Source organism: Schistocerca piceifrons, chromosome 4, assembly GCF_021461385.2.
Source record: "Schistocerca piceifrons isolate TAMUIC-IGC-003096 chromosome 4, iqSchPice1.1, whole genome shotgun sequence".
NCBI lineage: Eukaryota > Metazoa > Arthropoda > Insecta > Orthoptera > Acrididae > Schistocerca > Schistocerca piceifrons.
Genome location: NC_060141.1, coordinates 635,035,703 through 635,053,384, shown reverse-complemented (window position 1 = coordinate 635,053,384; position 17,682 = coordinate 635,035,703). Strand labels below are relative to the sequence as shown.

The following is a 17,682-nucleotide window of genomic DNA, read 5'->3' as shown; positions in this document are numbered from 1 at the left end:
CATATGAATAACGAGAAAAAATAGCAATCGCCGGAGCGCGAATCTTTTGTTCCGTAACGAGCGGCGGCAACATCGCGCTAAGAGGAAAGCTGCACCGCGTTCTGTTTCCTTACTGTTTTCGTCCAAACTTTGCAGGATGGGCTAACAATTACGGGCTCTGTCCCTGCTCTCGTCATGCAAATGCCTTTCGGGTAATTCGCCATCGGTTTCACTGGCGTGAAAGCAGCTGTATGGAGAAGCTTTGTGCACTTTGTTGCAGGAATGATGAAGAGATGAGAGGTATGAATCATCCCAGAAATTACAGTTTGAATTTCCCGGCGATCAACGTATTTTCGATTTAAATTAAGTGCTTACTTAGTTAATGTAAATAGGTGTGTTACTCATCATGAAAACTGTATACTTTTACTATTTGTTTATTTTCGCAGAGGATATAATTATTTGCATCGGGACTCGCTGACGGAGAAAAATTGAAGTGTCTTAACATGCTTTTATTACTTCGCTTAATCGTCTCTTCAGTACAGATTTTGCAATTAGTACGGATTTTGTAGTTGCTTTAAACTAAATTCCCAATGAGCTAGAGAACTGAAACGCTCTACAGAACTGGATGACAGTGCAGTATTAACTAGTCTGAAGTATGGCGGAGGGTACTTTATGTTACACTGTTATTTACAGCTTTTCCTGTTCCAGTCGCGAATGTTCCTTGGAAAATACGATTGATGGTAAGCGTCTGTGAGAGCTTGAATTTCTCTAACTTTTATCTTCACGGTTTTTTCACGAGATATTTGTAGAGAAAGCAATACTTTGGTTGACTCAGGTGAGGAGAAACTGAAATCAGCATGAAATTTACCACAAGGCTTTGTTATATTCTCATCAAAATGAAATCGATTTAAAAATTCACACACACAAACTAAAGAGCAGAAAGTAATTATTTAAATAAATAACTTTCTTAATATAACACGTTTATAAAACGACTAAAAAGTATAAAATAATTTCTTCTAGCCGATACACATTCCTAACGTTATGCTAATAGTCCTGAAAGTTTGTGCTTGTGAATTTTTAATAGCTATTACAATACTTGTGAAATTTGAAACGAAAAATGAGTTGCGCATGAAGTAGATAGTAGTAAGCAGTGTAGAGTGTAGCTGTCGTTGAGAAAAATCGCGCAAAGTTCGTATCATTTACAGTGCAATAAAATAATTAGCGATTTAGGTGACTCATGCATCAATCATGTATTGCATGAGCCAACGTTTTTGTTTTAAATTGTATAAGTATTTTCATAAATATTAATAGTTTACGAGCACATATTTTTAGCACTACCTACTGATATGAGGCTGGGAGAAATTATTTTACACTTTTTAATCCATTTTGAAAAACGTGTTATATTGAAACGTTTTCATTTAATTAGCTGTTGTTAACACATTATGAATTGATGTCAATTGGGACTCGTGCTGTGCATAACGATCTGTATGCGCTAATTCAACTGATACCTATTGTTGAGAATAATACGAGAGATAGTCATGAAATAAATCTTAGACCGCGAACCTTACCGATGGTTTCATTCCTACTTCGTGTATTCACCCTTCAATGTGACACATTTTGGCAACTTTTGATGACTTGATGGAGACCTTGGTAGTAGACGTCTCCATTGTGGTTCGTTAGGAAAAGTTCAACCTCGAAAATAACCTGTGTGCAGTGTTCTCTTCAGGCAAAGATAAGAGGAACAAATCTTTGTCATCACGAAAATACGAAGGGGTGAGACAAAATTTGATAGCCCAAAGAAGTAGCATGAATGACAGTGCCCTGTGGAAAATGAATGTTGACGTTGTAGTGGAGCAAACATGCGCCCTTGGACCTCTGTCTGCGACTTTTACTCTTGACAGGCTTCCGTAACCTCGTCAGATGCTATGCTTTTATAACGGTTTGCGTGTTACGAGTATAATCTGCTGCCACCACGTCTTAACTGTCCCAAAATACACATCTTTCTTTGCTCCTTTGTATCGGTGACAGTCATGAACCCGGCCCTCGGCCATGTTGATTAGGCGGCTGAAGAAGTCATCTGGATTGGCCTTATACACCGCAATACTTCAGTGGTTCTTTTGAATGTGTATGAACTGTCGTGGAACCCAGTGAGCAGCATACTTTATAATATTCAAAATGTAAAAGATGTCAATACCTGATTTTCACTTTTTCCACTATCTCGTCGATAGTAATATGCTAGTCCTTGAGCAGCAGTGCCTACATTTCTCTTGCGGTTCCAGGTTCTTCACAGAGAGATGATCTGACACTTCGTTCTTCTTCATTCAGAATGGTTTGCTTACACTGAAAGCGACTGCAGCACCTGATCACTGTGTGCTATGACGGTGGAGATTTAATGTATCCTTCCACCGACTCAGAATGAAGTGTTCCAGCGTTGTTCCTATTCAGCAGCGAAAAAGACTTACCGCACAATACTCCGCTTTATCAAAGGGCTTCGCCATTCTCCTCTAGCGGTCTGCTACGGTACTGTGCCGCAGGAATTTCATTTTTCGCTAGAGGTGCAGACGGAAACCTAAACGTGTATACAAACAAAAACTTAATCACACAACTTTATTTTTTCGATGTGCTAATTAAAGCTTTGCACGTATCCTTCGTAGATGTTGCCCAAGGAAGGATATCTGCATTGTGGTATCTCCCAGTTTGTGGATTCCGAACTTACTCCAGTGAAAAGCTAAACTTTTTACATTGACGCTGTATCTTGTGTATTACTTTCGCCAGCTGCTTACGTCTTTGCTGGCTTTTCGTTCACACATCGATGAACCCTTCGATAAATAAACATACATAGATGCACAGTTAACACGTCATACAGTCTTTGACCAAAATTTGGCCACTTCCAGTCCATTTTCTGCCACTTTATGGAGGTCTTCTGTAATACAGGAGGCTGGACACAGCCGACACTGAATATTTTTTCTGTACTGTAGCACCACCTTGCCAGATTAAATGTTGATCTATCCACTCCTGATCTCAGTCTATTCAAAGATTTCCAAGTCATCCATTCCTCGTCATGCCCTGGTGGCAGAGTTTTGGAAACTCTTTTCCAACCAGAATGAAGGGAAGTCTTTTGCCTCCAAATAAATCACTTGATTACCCACTGTTCTTTTAAAACATAGTAATTCTAAGGGACGCAAAATCACCAATGAATTTTTGCTTTACTAGGCGACAATGAATACTGGTGACGTAACAAATGTACCCTCTCCACCTCTCTTGCGTTGTTACGGTATCTCTTTGCTGAGCAAGATAATAAGCATCTTCCGCTAAGACGTAGTGTACTCGTAGATTTAGTAGCAGACATACCCTGGAAAGGTATCAACTAGGCAGAAAAATACTGTGTACGCCTGGCAGATTAAAACTGTCTGCCGGACCGAGACTCGAACACGGGACCTTTGTCTTTCGCGGGCAAGTGCTCTACTATCTGAGCTATCCAAGCACAGCTTTAATTCCGCCAGTACATCGTCTCCTACCTTCCATACGTCACAGAAGCTCTCGTGCGAACCTTGCAGAACTAGCACTCCTGGAAAAAAGGATATTGCCGAGATATGGCTTTGCCACAGCCTGGGGGACGTTTCCAGAATGAAAGCTGTGATGACGGGTCGTGAGACGTGCTTTGGTAGCTCAGATGGTAGAGCCCTTGCCCGCGAAAGGCAAAGGTCCCGAGTTCGAGTCGCGGTCCGGCACACAGTTTTAATCTGCCAGGAAGTTTCATATCAGCCCACACTCCTCTGCAGAGTAAAACTTTCATTCTGCATTTAAATGTAGTTTGTATCTGTGAAGTTCGTGGTATTCTCTGTGCAACGAGGAGAAAGATATACCAGCAGGTGTTGTTATTCGGGTAGCAGGACCGTGATCTCGAGACCATAGTTTATGGTTGCACGCTCCCCTTTATCGAGACCCCACTAATACCATGCGAACATAGAATCGATGGTTTCAGGAGGGTCGCACTCAACGCCACGGAGAAACTCAACGGCCCCACGTGACTCGTGTTCGAGAAGACAGACACATTTTTCGCTCGGATATGTGCGTGATGCAGACACCTCACGCACGTCGAGTCAGGAAATGAGCGTGTTTGTGGCAATACAAGTACACACTCGGACAGCGTGGGGACGTCTGAGCTACCATGGACTGGCAACATGGTGACCTATGTTGTAGGCTTCCCTTGATGTGACAGCAGAGGGAGGTGTGCCAGCAGTGGTAACGCTCCCCTTAGCAACCTCCACATATTAAAATTTCAGTCTTACTGCAGTCTAGAGTAGTACCCTATTACTGCAATATTTGCAGTAAAGTTCTAAAGGGCAAGCATTACATACTGATAATATTACTTAACTTGTAGTTGGCGTCAGATTTCCATTACACAACCTTGTTGAAAATAAATATGGTCCTGGGTGTCACTTCAGACAGTACTCAAGTACGATGTTATTATCTTTATATAAATACTTTTATTTCCACTTAATGCGATTTCAGAAACGGAAACATTTTCGTATACAGAATGTCACATTGTACTGAAGAGACAAAAGTCATGGGACAGCTATGTGCATGTATATAAATGGCAGTAGTCTCGCGTACACGAGGTATGAAAGGGCAGTGCATCGACTGAGCTGTCATTTGTACTCAGATTATTCGTGTCAAATGATTTCCAATGTGATTATGGACGCACGACGAGAATTAACCGACTCCGAATGCGGAATGGTATTTGGAGTTAGAAGCACGAGACATTCAATTTCGGAAATCGTTATGGAGTTCAATATTTCGAGATTCACAATGCCAAGAGTCTGTCGAGTATACCAAATTACAGGCGTTACTTCTCACCACGGGCAATGCAGTGACGACGGCTTTCACTTAACGACCGAGAGCAGCAGCGTTTGCGTAGAGTTGTCAGAGCTAACATATAAGCAACACCGCACGAAACAAACGCAGAAATCAATGTGGGACGTATGACGAACGTATCCGTTAGAACAGTGCTGCGAAATATGGCGTTAATGGCCTGTGGCAGCAGACGACAGATGCGAGTGGCTTTGCTAATAGCACGACATCGCCTGCAGCGCCTGTCCTGGGCTCGTGACCGTATCGGTTGAATACTAGATACTGGAAAACTGTGGCATGGTCAGATGATTCTTTATTCCCATGAAGTAATGAGTGCTGTCGACAAGGGATCTCAGATCGATTCCATATTCCCAGATTTCCAGAAGGCTTTTGATACCGTTCCTCACAAGCGACTATTAATCAAATTGCGTGCCTGTAGAGTATCGTCTCAATTGTGTGACTGGATTCGTGATTTCCTCTCAGAGAGGTCACAGTTCGTAATGATAGACGGTAAATCATCGAGTAGAACAGAAGTGATATCTGGCGTTGCGCAAGGTTGTGTCATAGGCCCTATGCTGGTCCTGATTTACATAAATGATCTACGTGATAATCTGAGCAGCCCACTTAGATTGTTTGCAGATGACGCTGTAATTTACCGTCTAGTAAAATCATCAGACGATACAAAATGATCTAGAGAAAAATTCTGTATGGTGCGAAAAGTGGCAATTGGCACTAAACAAAGAAAAGTGCGAGGCCATCGACATGGGTACTAAAAGAAATCCGATAAATTTTGGGTATACGATAAGTCGCACAAATCTAAGGGCTGTCAATTCGACTAAATACCTAGGAATTACAATTACGAGCAACTTAAATTGGGAACACCAAATAGCTAATATTGTGGGGAAGGCGAAATAAAGAGTGCGCTTTGTTGGCAGAACACTTAGAAGATGCGACAAACCCACTAAAGAGACAGACTACATTACACTTGTTCGTCCTCTGCTGGAATATTGCAGCGCGGTATGGGATCCTTACCAGATAGGATTGATGGAGGACATCGAAAAAGTACAAAGAAGGGCAGCTCGTTTCGTGTTATCGCGCAATAGGGCTGAGAGTGTCAGTGATATGATACGCGAGTTGGGGTGGCAGTTACTGAAACAAAGGCGGTTTTCTTTGCGGCGAGATCTATTTACGAAATTTCAATCGCCAACTTTCTCTTCCGAATGCGGAAATATTTTGTTGACACCCACCGACGTGGGGAGAAATGATCACCACAATAAAATAAGAAAAATCAGAGCTCGAACGGAAAGATTTAGGTGTTCATTTTTCCCACCCGCCATTCTAGAGTGGAATAGTAGAGAAGTTGTATGAAAATGGTTCGATGAACCCTCTGCCAGGCACTTAAGTGTGAATTGAAGAGTAACCATGTAGATGAAGAAGTAGATTTCAGCTGATAAAGAGTTGACTGTAGCGTTAGAGTGTGGCGCAGATGCCATAGAGCCATGTACCCAAATTGTCAACACGGCTCTGCACAAGGTGGTGATGACTCCATAATGGTGTGGCCTCTGTTATATGGAAAGTACTTGGACTTCTGGTCGAACTGAACCATCACTAACTGGAAATGATTGTTTTCACATACTTGGAGACCATTTGCAGCCTTTCATGACTATTTGCCGTATCACCAGGCCACTACTGTTCGCAGTTGGTTGAAGAACATTGTAAAGAATTCGAGTGAATGATTAGGCCACCCAGATCCCCCGACATGAATCCCATCTAACATTTATGGAGCGTAATCGATAGGTCAGTTTGTGCACAAGATTCTACACCAGCAATACTTTCGTAATTTTGGACTGCTATGTTATTCTAGAAGCATCCAGAACATTCTGTGAATCAAATTAGAGGTACTACGATTTCTGCTTTTAATATTTAAGACAGTTCAGAATAAAGCTATATTTTTCGTAAAGGAGAGATTTTAGAAATATTCTGCAAACAAAAAACTTTTGTGTGAGTGGGAGAATAAATTGGTAGACATTTTTCAAAGTATATGCCATGTCAAAAGATTTATATATGTGTTGAATAATCGGGTTTCTGCCGGTTATTTGCGTCTTTCTTGAGCGAATAAACTGCAGAACCCGATTATTCAACATGGCAATGCTTCCCTGGGAAGGCCTGAAGAATGACAGGTCTAGATAAGTTGGTAAAGATTTGCCATCAATTACGAGGGCTATCCACAAAGTACATTACGTTTTGGAATTAAAAATAAATAAAGTATTGGAAATTTTTTAAATTATATACAGATGAAAGCCACACTTAAATACTACTTTTCTACATAGTTGACATTTAAATTAAGGCACTTATCGTAGCGATGGACGACCTTGGAAATTCTTCGTCGTAAAATTCGGCCGCCTGCGCCTTCAGCCACGTAGTTACCTCTTCTTGAAGCTGTGCGTCGTCATCAAAACGCTGCATTGCCAACCACTTCTTCATTGCTGGGAATAAGTGGAAGTCGCTCGGTGCCAGGTGGGGACTGTACGGCGGATGAGGAAACAACTCCCACTTAAAAGATTCGAGAACTTCACGAGTGGCATTTGCCGTGTGGGCCCGGGGTTGTCGTGAATCAGCAAGATCTTTGAGCCCAACTTTCCCCTGCGCTTGTTTTGTATTGCTCTTCTGAGGTTGCGCAGAGTTTGGCAATACCTTTGAGAGTTTATTGTAGTGCCTCTTTCCAGGAAATCCACAAAAATCGTATTTCTACGGGGTTACTGATTAACCACGTGGTTGAAGGCGCAGGCGGCCGAATTTTACGACTAAGGAATTTCCAAGCTCGTCCATCGCTACGATAAGTGCCTTAATTTAAATGGCAACTATGTAGAAAAGTAGTATTTAAGTGTGGCTTTCATCTGTATATAATAAAAAAATTTCCAATACTTTATTTATTTTTAATTCCAAAACGTAATGTACTTTGTGGATAGCCCTCGTATAATACCACTTGGTGATTTGAAACGTCTGCTCAGTGTTTTTTGTGTGGTGTTAGGAAGTTGCACACTAACAATGATACGACACTGATAACAACACTGGATGTCCTGTCACAGCTGTGCATCCCACGTCCGGCCATCCTGATTTAGGTTTTCCTTGATTTCCCTAAATCACTCCAGGCAAATGCCGGGATGGTTCCTTTGAAAGGGCACGGCCGACTTCCTTTCCCGTTCTTCCCTAATCTGATGAGACCGATGACCTCACTGTTTGGTCTCTTCCCCCAAACAACTCAACTCAACTCATCAGCTGTTCACGCTGCAGTGGGAAAACATGCTGTGCTGCAAGTGCCACCAGTCGTGGCCGGCCCATGCCTCAATATTTTGTTTTGTCATGTTGGTAGGACACTGCATAGCAGCATCCTGAAATCGCTAGTGCAGTGCTGGGGAGCTGTTGTGGTTGCGCACACTGAGCTGGCGGACAGTATGCTGCAGTGCAACTGCAGCCTGTCCTTGCTGGCCCACATCTTATTGTTTTATTTTGTTGTGTTGGCAGGACGCTGCACAGCAACAACTTGACGTCGCTGAGTGCGGCGCTGGGTGAGCTCTCGCGGCTGCTCACACTGTGGCCGTCGGACAACATGCTTCACTGCGACTGCCACCTGTCGTAACTGTCCCACGCCACTATGTATTATTTTGTTGTGTTGGCAGGACGCTGCACAGCAAAAACCTCACGTCGCTGAGTGGGGCACTGGGTGAGCTGTCACGACTGCGCACACTGTGGCTGACGGAAAAAATACTCCACTGTGACTGCCACCTGTCGCGTCTGTTCCGCGTCACTATGTATTAACATCTTCAACTTTTGTAGTCCTGTCTTCCTCAGTTGCGTGTAATATTATGGTATATTGATAATTTTTACTTATGGACCGTCTGACAGCAACTAAATAAAACACAGTTTTAGTGCCACACGCGTTTCGCCTTTATTTTCTGCAAGGCATCATCAGTCGCCTGGAATACGTACATATGTTAGCTATTTAAATTACGTTTCGTCACAGTGCCTAGGTTATAAACAGTTCTGGTGGTTGATATTTCCTGTTAAGTAGTAATGTTTTGAACTGTACTTACAGGTTGCGTGGACAATTTCTTACATATTATGCTCCTGTTGCATTTTCTTACATATACCACACCAATACACACACACACACACACACACACACACACACACACACACACACAAATCAGAGCAAAAAATAAATAAAATAAAATAAAACACAGCACAAAAAACACCCCAATACACACACACACACACACATATATGCATACAGGAACAGATCACAGATACTTCAATAATTACACTCGAAAGTTTGGCAATAACATTCGATCTTTGACAAAAACATTTGACATTCGGCAACAGAAACCAAAACATTGCATTGAAACAAGCGTTCAGTTCATAGTGCTGTGGAATGTGGGGGAAAAAACCGCATATTGGTATTCATAAGAAGAAGAACAACACAAAAAATGCAACAGGAGCGTAATATGTAAGAAATTGGCCACGCAACCTGTAAGTACAGTTCAAAACATTACTACTTAACAGGAAATACCAACCACCAGAACTGTTTATGTAGTGTTGGCTCAAGAGCCAACACCGTGTCGCTACAGGAGGCCGAAATGCACACGTCTAAATACACGCAGACCGGCGTGAGGTCTGGAACAGGACAATGTCTTGAGAATTGCAATAAAGTACAAAATTCTTGTAATACTTAAGTTTAATCCATAATGGTAGAACATCGCTCTTGATGATACATGCTTCACATAAGAAATATCAATTGAATACGGCGCCTTGCTAGGTCGTAGCAATTTACGTAGCTGAAGGCTATGCTAACTATCGTCTCGGCAAATGAGAGCGTAATTGTCAGTGATCCATGGCTATCAACGTCGGCTGTACAACTGGGGCGAGTGCTAGAAAGTCTCTCTAGACCTGCCGTGTGGTGGCGCTCGGTCTGCTATCACTGACAGTGGCGACACGCGGGTCCGACGTATACTAATGGACCGCGGCCGATTTAAAGGCTACCACCTAGCACTGTGACAAAATGTAAATTAAGTAGCTAACATATGTACATATTCCAGGCCGCTGATGATGCCTTGCAGAAAATAAAGGCGAAACGCGTATGGCACTAAAATTGTGTTTTATTCAGTTGCTGTCAGACGGTCCATAAATAAAAATTATCAATATACCGTAACACTATGTATTATTTTGTTGTGTTGGCAGGACGCTGCACAGCAACAGCCTCACGTCACTGAGTGCGGCGCTGAGTGAGATGTCGCGGCTGCACACGCTTTGGCTGGCAGACAACTGCTCCACTGCGACTTCCACCTGTCATGGCTGGCCCTATACACAGTGTTTTACATTTTGGTGTTGGCAGGACGCTGCGAAGCAACAACCTGACGTCGCTGCGTGCAGCCTGCGTGAGCTGTCGCACCTACACGTGCTGCAGCTGGCAAACAATATGCTTCACAATGTGAATACCACCTGTCATGGCTGCCCCACAACTTAGTATTTTATTTTGTTGTGTTGGCAGGACGCTGCACAGCAACAACTTGACGTCGCTGAGTGCTGCGCTGGGTGAGCTGTCGCGGCTGCGCACGCTGCGACTGGCGGACAACATGCTGCACTGCGACTGCCACCTGTCGTGGCTGGCGCGTTTCCTGCGGCGCGCACCGCGCCTCGCCGTGCACGCCCGCTGCTTCTCGCCCAACCAGGTCAAGGGCCACGCCATCGCCACGCTACACGACCACGACTTCAAGTGCTCTGGTCAGTACTGTGCTGCCATAGTTTTCCTAGTCGTTAGCTCCAATCCGAAAGTCGCCACTCACACACTAGAAAATGGAAAGCGATATGCGATGAACACATTGACTATACGTTTTTGCATTCTTTTTCATCAGTTTTTTGACTGGTTTTTGATGTGAGCTGCCACTAACTCCTCACATAATATCACTTCCCCCCAACTGCTGCATATATTCCTAGATTTCTCCTGCAATTTTTAGCCTCTACAATTACTTTTAGTACCATGGAAGTTATTCCTTGACGTATTAACACACATCTTATCATGGTATGCCTTCTTCTTGTCAGTATTTTCCGTATGTTACCTTCTTCGTCGATTCTGGTGAGAACCTCTTCATTTCGCATGTTATCGCCCTACCTAATTTTTACATCCTTCTATAGGACCACATCTCAATTGAAATTACAGTGAAACCCAGACCTTTAGCTGCTTATAGGCGTTGATGAATATCAACAGGGCAGTGGAAAATGTGTGCCCCGACTGGGACTCGAGCCCCTGATCTCCTGCTTACATGGCAGATGCTCTATCCGTCTGAGCCACCAAGGACAGAGAGGATAGTGCGACTGCAGGGACTTATCTCTGGCACGCTCCCCGTAAGACCCACATTCCCAGCTTACTGTCCACACACTACATTTGTAGTGCCCCTGCTCACTATATTCATTACTCGCGGCAGTCAATCTACCGGTTCCCATAAGGGTTCGGGTAATGTGAGTGCATCCGCACTGAAGAAGATCACTGGCCGGTAAGCCTTATCTATATGGAGATGGTATCTGTTCTTTCAGACTATCCTCTGTGTCTTCGGTGGCTTAGATGGACAGAGCGTCTGCCACGTAAGCAGACGATCCCGGGTTCGAGTCCCGGCCAGGGCACACATTTTCAACTGTCCCGTTGATATTCATCAACGTCTGTAAGCAGCTAAAGGTCTGGATTTAATTGTAATTTCATTCTTCCAGTCGCTACGGTCGCAGGTTTGAATCCTGCCTCGGGCATGGATGTGTGTGATGTCCTTAGGTTAGTTTGGTTTAATTAGTTCTAAGTTCTAGGGAACTGATGACCTCAGAAGTTAAGTCCCATAATGCTCAGAGCCATTTCATTCTTCGAGAGCTGCAAGATCACCAATTGTATCTGCTCTTTCGGGCGTGTCTGAATATACTGTATATGAAGATGGTATCTGTTCTTTTGGACATGTCCGAAAGAACAGATACCATCTTCATATATCTCAAATGCTTCGCTTCTCTTCTTCTCCGGTTGGTTGGTTTGTTGGTTGGTTGCTTTGGGAGGGGGGGTGGGGGTGGGGAGGGGACCAAACAGCGACGTTATTGGTCCCAGGGGATTAGGGAAGGATGGGGAAGGAAGTCGGCCGAGTCCTTTCAAAGGAACCATCCAGGCATTTGCCTGAAGCCATTTAGGGAAATCACGTAAAACGTAAATCAAAATGCCCAGATGTGACTTTGAAACGTCGTCCTTCCGAATGCGCCACCTCACGCGATTTCTTCTCCGGTTCCACGCAGTCCACGATTCACCACTATGCAATGCTATCCTTCAGACATAAGAAAGGCCCTCCTCAAATTAAGTCCATTGTGTGAGACTTGTCGCTTTGTCTTGTCCAGGAATGCCCTCTTTGTCTCTACTAGTCTGTTCTTTTATGTCCTCCTTGCTTTGACGCATGTTGTTTTGCCTCCAGCATAGCAGAAAACCTTCACCTCATCTACTCCATGGTCACAAATGTTAAGTTTATCGCTAATCTCATTTCTGCTCGTCCTCATTATTTTCGTCTTTCTTCAGTTAGTCTCGATCCATATTCTGTACTCTTTAGACTGTTCATTGCATTCAACGCGTCGTGTAATTCTTCTTCGCTTTCACTGCCGAGAACAATGTCATAAGCGCATCTTACTGCTGATATTATTCTCCCAGAATTTTAATCCCAGTCTTGAAACTTTCCTGTTTTCGTCATTGCTTCTTCGATGTGTAGATTGAGAGTCGAAAGACTGTATCCTTGTCTGCCATTCTTTGTAATGTGGGCATTTCGTTCTTCGTCCCCATTCTTATCGTTTGCTCTTCGTTCTTGTTCAAAATGTATATTTCTTGTCACTCTCTATAGTTTACTCGTATTTTTGTTTAGAATTTCGAACACCTTGCACCATTTCACATCGTCGAATGCTGTTTCTAGGTCGTCAAATGCTAGAACGTACCTTGATTTTGTTGGCTTGCTTTCATTATCAAGTGCAACGGTAACATGGCCTCTACGGTGTCTTTATCTTTCCTAAAGCCATATTGGTCGTCATCTAACAGAGCCGCAGTTTTCTTTTCTTTAGCTTACATAATTTTTAAAAACTTATGGTAATACCAAACTATTAAAGATGTTAATAAAATTAAAATATCTAGAATTTGTTGATCACTCTTGGACAGGATTATATGATTTTCCTTAGAGTAAGGGAAGGTGCGGTAAAGCAGTTCCTCTGAGCGAAACTGAATTTTCAGCAACCGTGGTTGTTGATAGAAGACTACCATTTACACGTTTTGAATGTACATAGTATAAGGTACCACACCAAATATTTTTTGGTCAAAAAGAAAATAGCATATATAAACTATTATCTTTTTTCTGGAGTCTTACACAATGGCCACTTTCGCTCCCTAGCTGGGTAATGTGGGCAGTGCCATCGCAACAGCATCCCTTGTTGATTCTTCTAATTTTAGGACATATTTTCTAGACTTATTGATGAAGCAGTAACAAGTGGCTAGAGCAGACCGGTTACAATCGGATTTTTGTATTAGGCCAAATATAACAAAACAGTTTTAAGTAACATATTTAATTAATTCAAAAAGTGCTACAAAGGGATAGAAAATGGATGACAGCCCAGTATATAAAACTATTTAAAAGTCAGTTTGACCTGTAGTATTACGTGTCTAATATTGAACTAACTAATTCTAGTTGGGGTAAACGCCTTGACACCTTTTCCGTACCATTAGTGTGGCCATTTTTCTCAATTACGCACCATGTTGCCATTAGTGGTTCACAGAGTGACTATTCTTATTATAAATGTTAATAGTCTTGATCGCAATATAATTTAATAGTAACTATATAAACGGTTTCGGTTTACTAGTAAGCGTCTTCATATTATATGTGTACCGTAACTGGTATCCGAAATGTTGACAAAAATGAGACAATGGAATGAATGGAAAATTTAATAATAAAATCTGCCTATTCAACAGCGTTATTATTTGCCTCTGTACTTCTAGATGTTTTAATCCGCCAGGAAATTCTAAACCAGTGGAGACTCCGCTGCAGAATGAAAATACACCTAGAAACAATGCCATAGGTTTGTAGCTGAACCATTTCTCCACAGTATTTGTTCCGCAAATGCTATTCCCGCAGTTTATGTGGGTAAACTTCATTGATGTTTGACAGGTAATAGATGAGGTATAGGCGGAAGAAGATCTGTGGGGGTATGTCATGAATGGTACTGCGATAGCTAAGTAGACAGAGAAAAGTCTCAGGCTCGGGTACACAGTTTTAATGCGCCAGTAGGTTTCAAATCAGTGCGGACTCCACTTCAGAGAGAAAACTCGTTCCGGAAACTGAAGTTTTGACGGTGAAACTGTGATCTCTCGCTGGGTGATAAAAACGCTATTGTAAAAACATTAGAAAGATTTAATACTTCATTGTTATAAAAAAAATTGTACATGAATTGCTCAGCGATTCCCTTAAATTGAACAAAAAATTGTAAGTATTCCATTGACGTCCCTAGATCAGTTTCCTACCATCTTTTCAAAATGAAGCGGCAGCTGAGGCTGTCATACTCAGAATGTTTCCAGTGCTTTTCAGCGTCAACCTTGCCGGTCACTTAGAGATCGTAGCCATTCGCCCACCAAATGGGAATAATCATGTAATCGACTCACCTCGAGACTATCCAGTACTGCATATTTCGGCATTAGCCGGACTCTTGTCTTGTAACATAGCTGAAGTGAAGCAACAACACATGCCACCGCAAAGACAAGACACCGCCGTGTCGCGCAGTTAGCGCCGCGCCGTTTAGGCAGCCCGCGATGCAGTAGAACAGGCAGTGTGGCGTGGCACGTAGGCGCACAGTTATGTACTTCGATCAAGTGTTCGACTCACATTCTTGAAAATCAGTAAAATGACAAACTAGGTCAAAAAACAGACTAACTTCAGTCATCTATATGCTGTGAGAATACCATAATTAGGTACAATGATCGCAAACCAAACAAAAGAGGCAATCTCAAATTTTCCATTGAATGTCACACTAACCCCTTGCCTACATGTTGATGTTTACATAGCCGAATCTCCGCGTTGAATTGCATATACTTCGCAGCAACTCACTCATACAGCAGCTTTTTGATCGACTCTTATATATATCCATAAAACGTTCGTCATATAACTTATTCTTACTAAAAGTGACATTAATTACAGGACGAGCGTGCATACGTGATCATTTGTGTCTAGATCAGTATACTACATTAACTGCCTCAAAATTACAGGCTACAAGAAGATACGTGATTTATTCTTTGGACAATACGTTGAAAGGGCGAAGCTCCTAGCCCTACAGCTGATTGAAATAATGTATTCTCTTTCACCACAAAAACTATCAATGATCGTAGGAGTCAGCCTGAAGGTGCTCTAAATGGACAAATCACTTTTCACGTATAGTTTATCCCCGGAATCAACCAAAATGTATAAATCTGTGAAAAAGGATATACAGACAATATTGTACCTGTACTACATATTTACAGAAAGTAATGTGAATACAAAAATATTTAGCGTTTTTAAAACGTATTTCCAAAGCTGGCTGCTGCACTCTTTCGCAGGCAATTAGTGTTCTTACTAGTTTAATGAGGAGGGGAGAGTGTTGTAACTGGAGAACAGTGTACCTAGGAACACGTGATATGCAGCTTCTGGCCTTTTTTACTGTTTTTGTTATTGTGAGACACGAGGTTGTAAATATTACGAGTTCTACATAATTAAGTGCTGTAAAATATATTAAAGATATTTGGAGCCTATTGTTAATTCTTCAGGTACGGATTTTTATAGTAAATAAAATTCTGTACTTTTTAAAACTAGTTGCATACTGTGTGGATGATAAAGTTGTACTTCCACAGTCGTGGATCATCGTGTATCTTGAAAGGGAAGGTCCACTACGGAACATCTGATATCTGCAAATGAATCAAGATTTTTCCGATTGCAACTCTTTTAAATTTGAGTTTCTAGGTATATCACCATGTTGTGCCGTGGAACGGGTTTCAGAACTTAGAAGAACGTTGCTTTTACCCAGCAATTCTAACAATTTTAGAAAAAGACCGCAGCATACGTAAAGTGATTTCTTATCAGTTCAAAATGAAATAAGAAAATGTATTAAATTCTTATTACATGACTGGCTAGAGGCGAAAGTCTGACAACTATTTCTAGGTGTAAAACTCTTCCTTAGCTGTAACAAAAGCTAAAAACTCGGAGAAGTGCTCTGTCCACTGCTGTGTGTCTGTTCTCTGTCCGTCTTGTAGTTTTCGGGCAGTTGTCTTCTGAAACTACGGAGGTATTTCTGAATAACCCTGTACAGAGACTTCCTAGCGGATTAAAACTGTGTGCCGGACAAAGACTCGAACTCGGGACCTTTGCCTTTAGTAAGCAAGTCGTCTACCAGCTGAGGTACCTAAGCACGACTCACGATCCGCTCTCACAGCATTGTGGAACCCTGTACAGATTATACAGCGTGTAATATATGCCCACATGGGGCAAGTGGAACGAAACAATGGAGGAGGGAAAAGAGCACACTGAAACGTGCAAAGTGATAACATTTAAGTGGTTGTGAAATAAAATCCTAGCCTGTTACTGTAAGTCATAGTCAGAACGACGGCCGACCTGTATCGAGATCCGTTGTGCCGTGTTGCAGGCCTGGTGGAGCGACCCAGTGGCGAGTGTTCTGCGGAGCCACAGTGCTCGCACCCGTGCCGCTGCGCCGACGCCATCGTGGACTGCAAGGACAAGGCGCTAGCCCGCCTGCCTGACCAACTGCCGGACTCCACGGCCGAGCTGTGAGTACCTCACCATCTAACTTTTCGCCTCCATCCAACAATATTAACCTGTCGGTACACGCTCTGAAGTGCAATGTCATGTGTTACATGGATGTTTTTTTTCGTAAGTTTCAGTTTAGATAGCATTCGCGTGTTTTGTTTACAATAGGTCACAGTTCTGGTGGATGAAGGCTTCGATCGTCTTGTTTACTGGAAATTATAAGCTCTCTACTGTTGTTGTTGTGGTCCCAGTCTAAACACTGGTTTTGATGCAGCTCTCCACGCTCCTCTATTCTCTGCAAGCCTCTTTATCTCCGAGTGACTACTGCAACCTACATCCCTCTGAATCTGCTTACTCTATTCATCTCTTGGGGTCCCTCTACGATTTTTACCCCCCACCTCCGGATGGTTGTTAGTCAGCAAGAACCGGTAACCAGCAAATAGTATATTTATTTTGTCTTCCGACCAAAACTACTAAAATTTTAAACAAATGACATAAGCAATGTAAGATACGTCCTGACTAAATCACTCGCGACATTGTTTCGTCTCTGTGTTACCACCTTAATGCATATAAAGCGTCCAGGCGTCCCGCGTCCACAATCCGGCCCCAGACTAGACAGACTCCACACTAAACACTCAAACAGTGTCTATCATACGCAACCAGTGCTGCAGTTCAAATAGAACCGGAAGAAACGGTGCACCGCACCCATGGCTAATGTGAGCGGTACGCTTACAAACTGCACAGGCTTTTTAATAGTTAAACGTCAGACAGAAAATTAATTCGGGTTCTGTCATATAGGGTGACCAAATCAAGGACTTTCTCCATCTCATTCAACTCCGCGTCAGCGTCTCTATAAACATGCCAATTTTGAGCGACATAAATCAGTCCTTTCATCCAAACCCAAAGAGAAAAAACGACGAATATTTACCTCTTTCGCACAGTTGTCTTCTGAAACCACAGGATGTTTCTGAATAACCCTGTACAGAAACTACCGGCCAGATTAAAACTGTGT

General features: G+C 42.6%; 1 protein-coding gene and 1 non-coding gene across 2 annotated transcripts in view; both read left to right on the top strand.

The window, feature by feature from the left end:
- The window catches only part of LOC124794967 (protein slit-like), an 807,859-nt gene that overhangs the window by 689,050 nt on the left and 101,127 nt on the right, over positions 1–17,682 (top strand). Inside the window, 2 exon segments of the mRNA XM_047258696.1 lie at positions 10,382–10,614; positions 16,549–16,690. Of these exon segments, the coding sequence (XP_047114652.1) occupies positions 10,382–10,614; positions 16,549–16,690 (375 nt within the window).
- On the top strand, positions 11,437–11,511 carry Trnat-cgu. Its single transcript has one exon. It is a non-coding gene; the product is annotated as a tRNA-Thr (tRNA).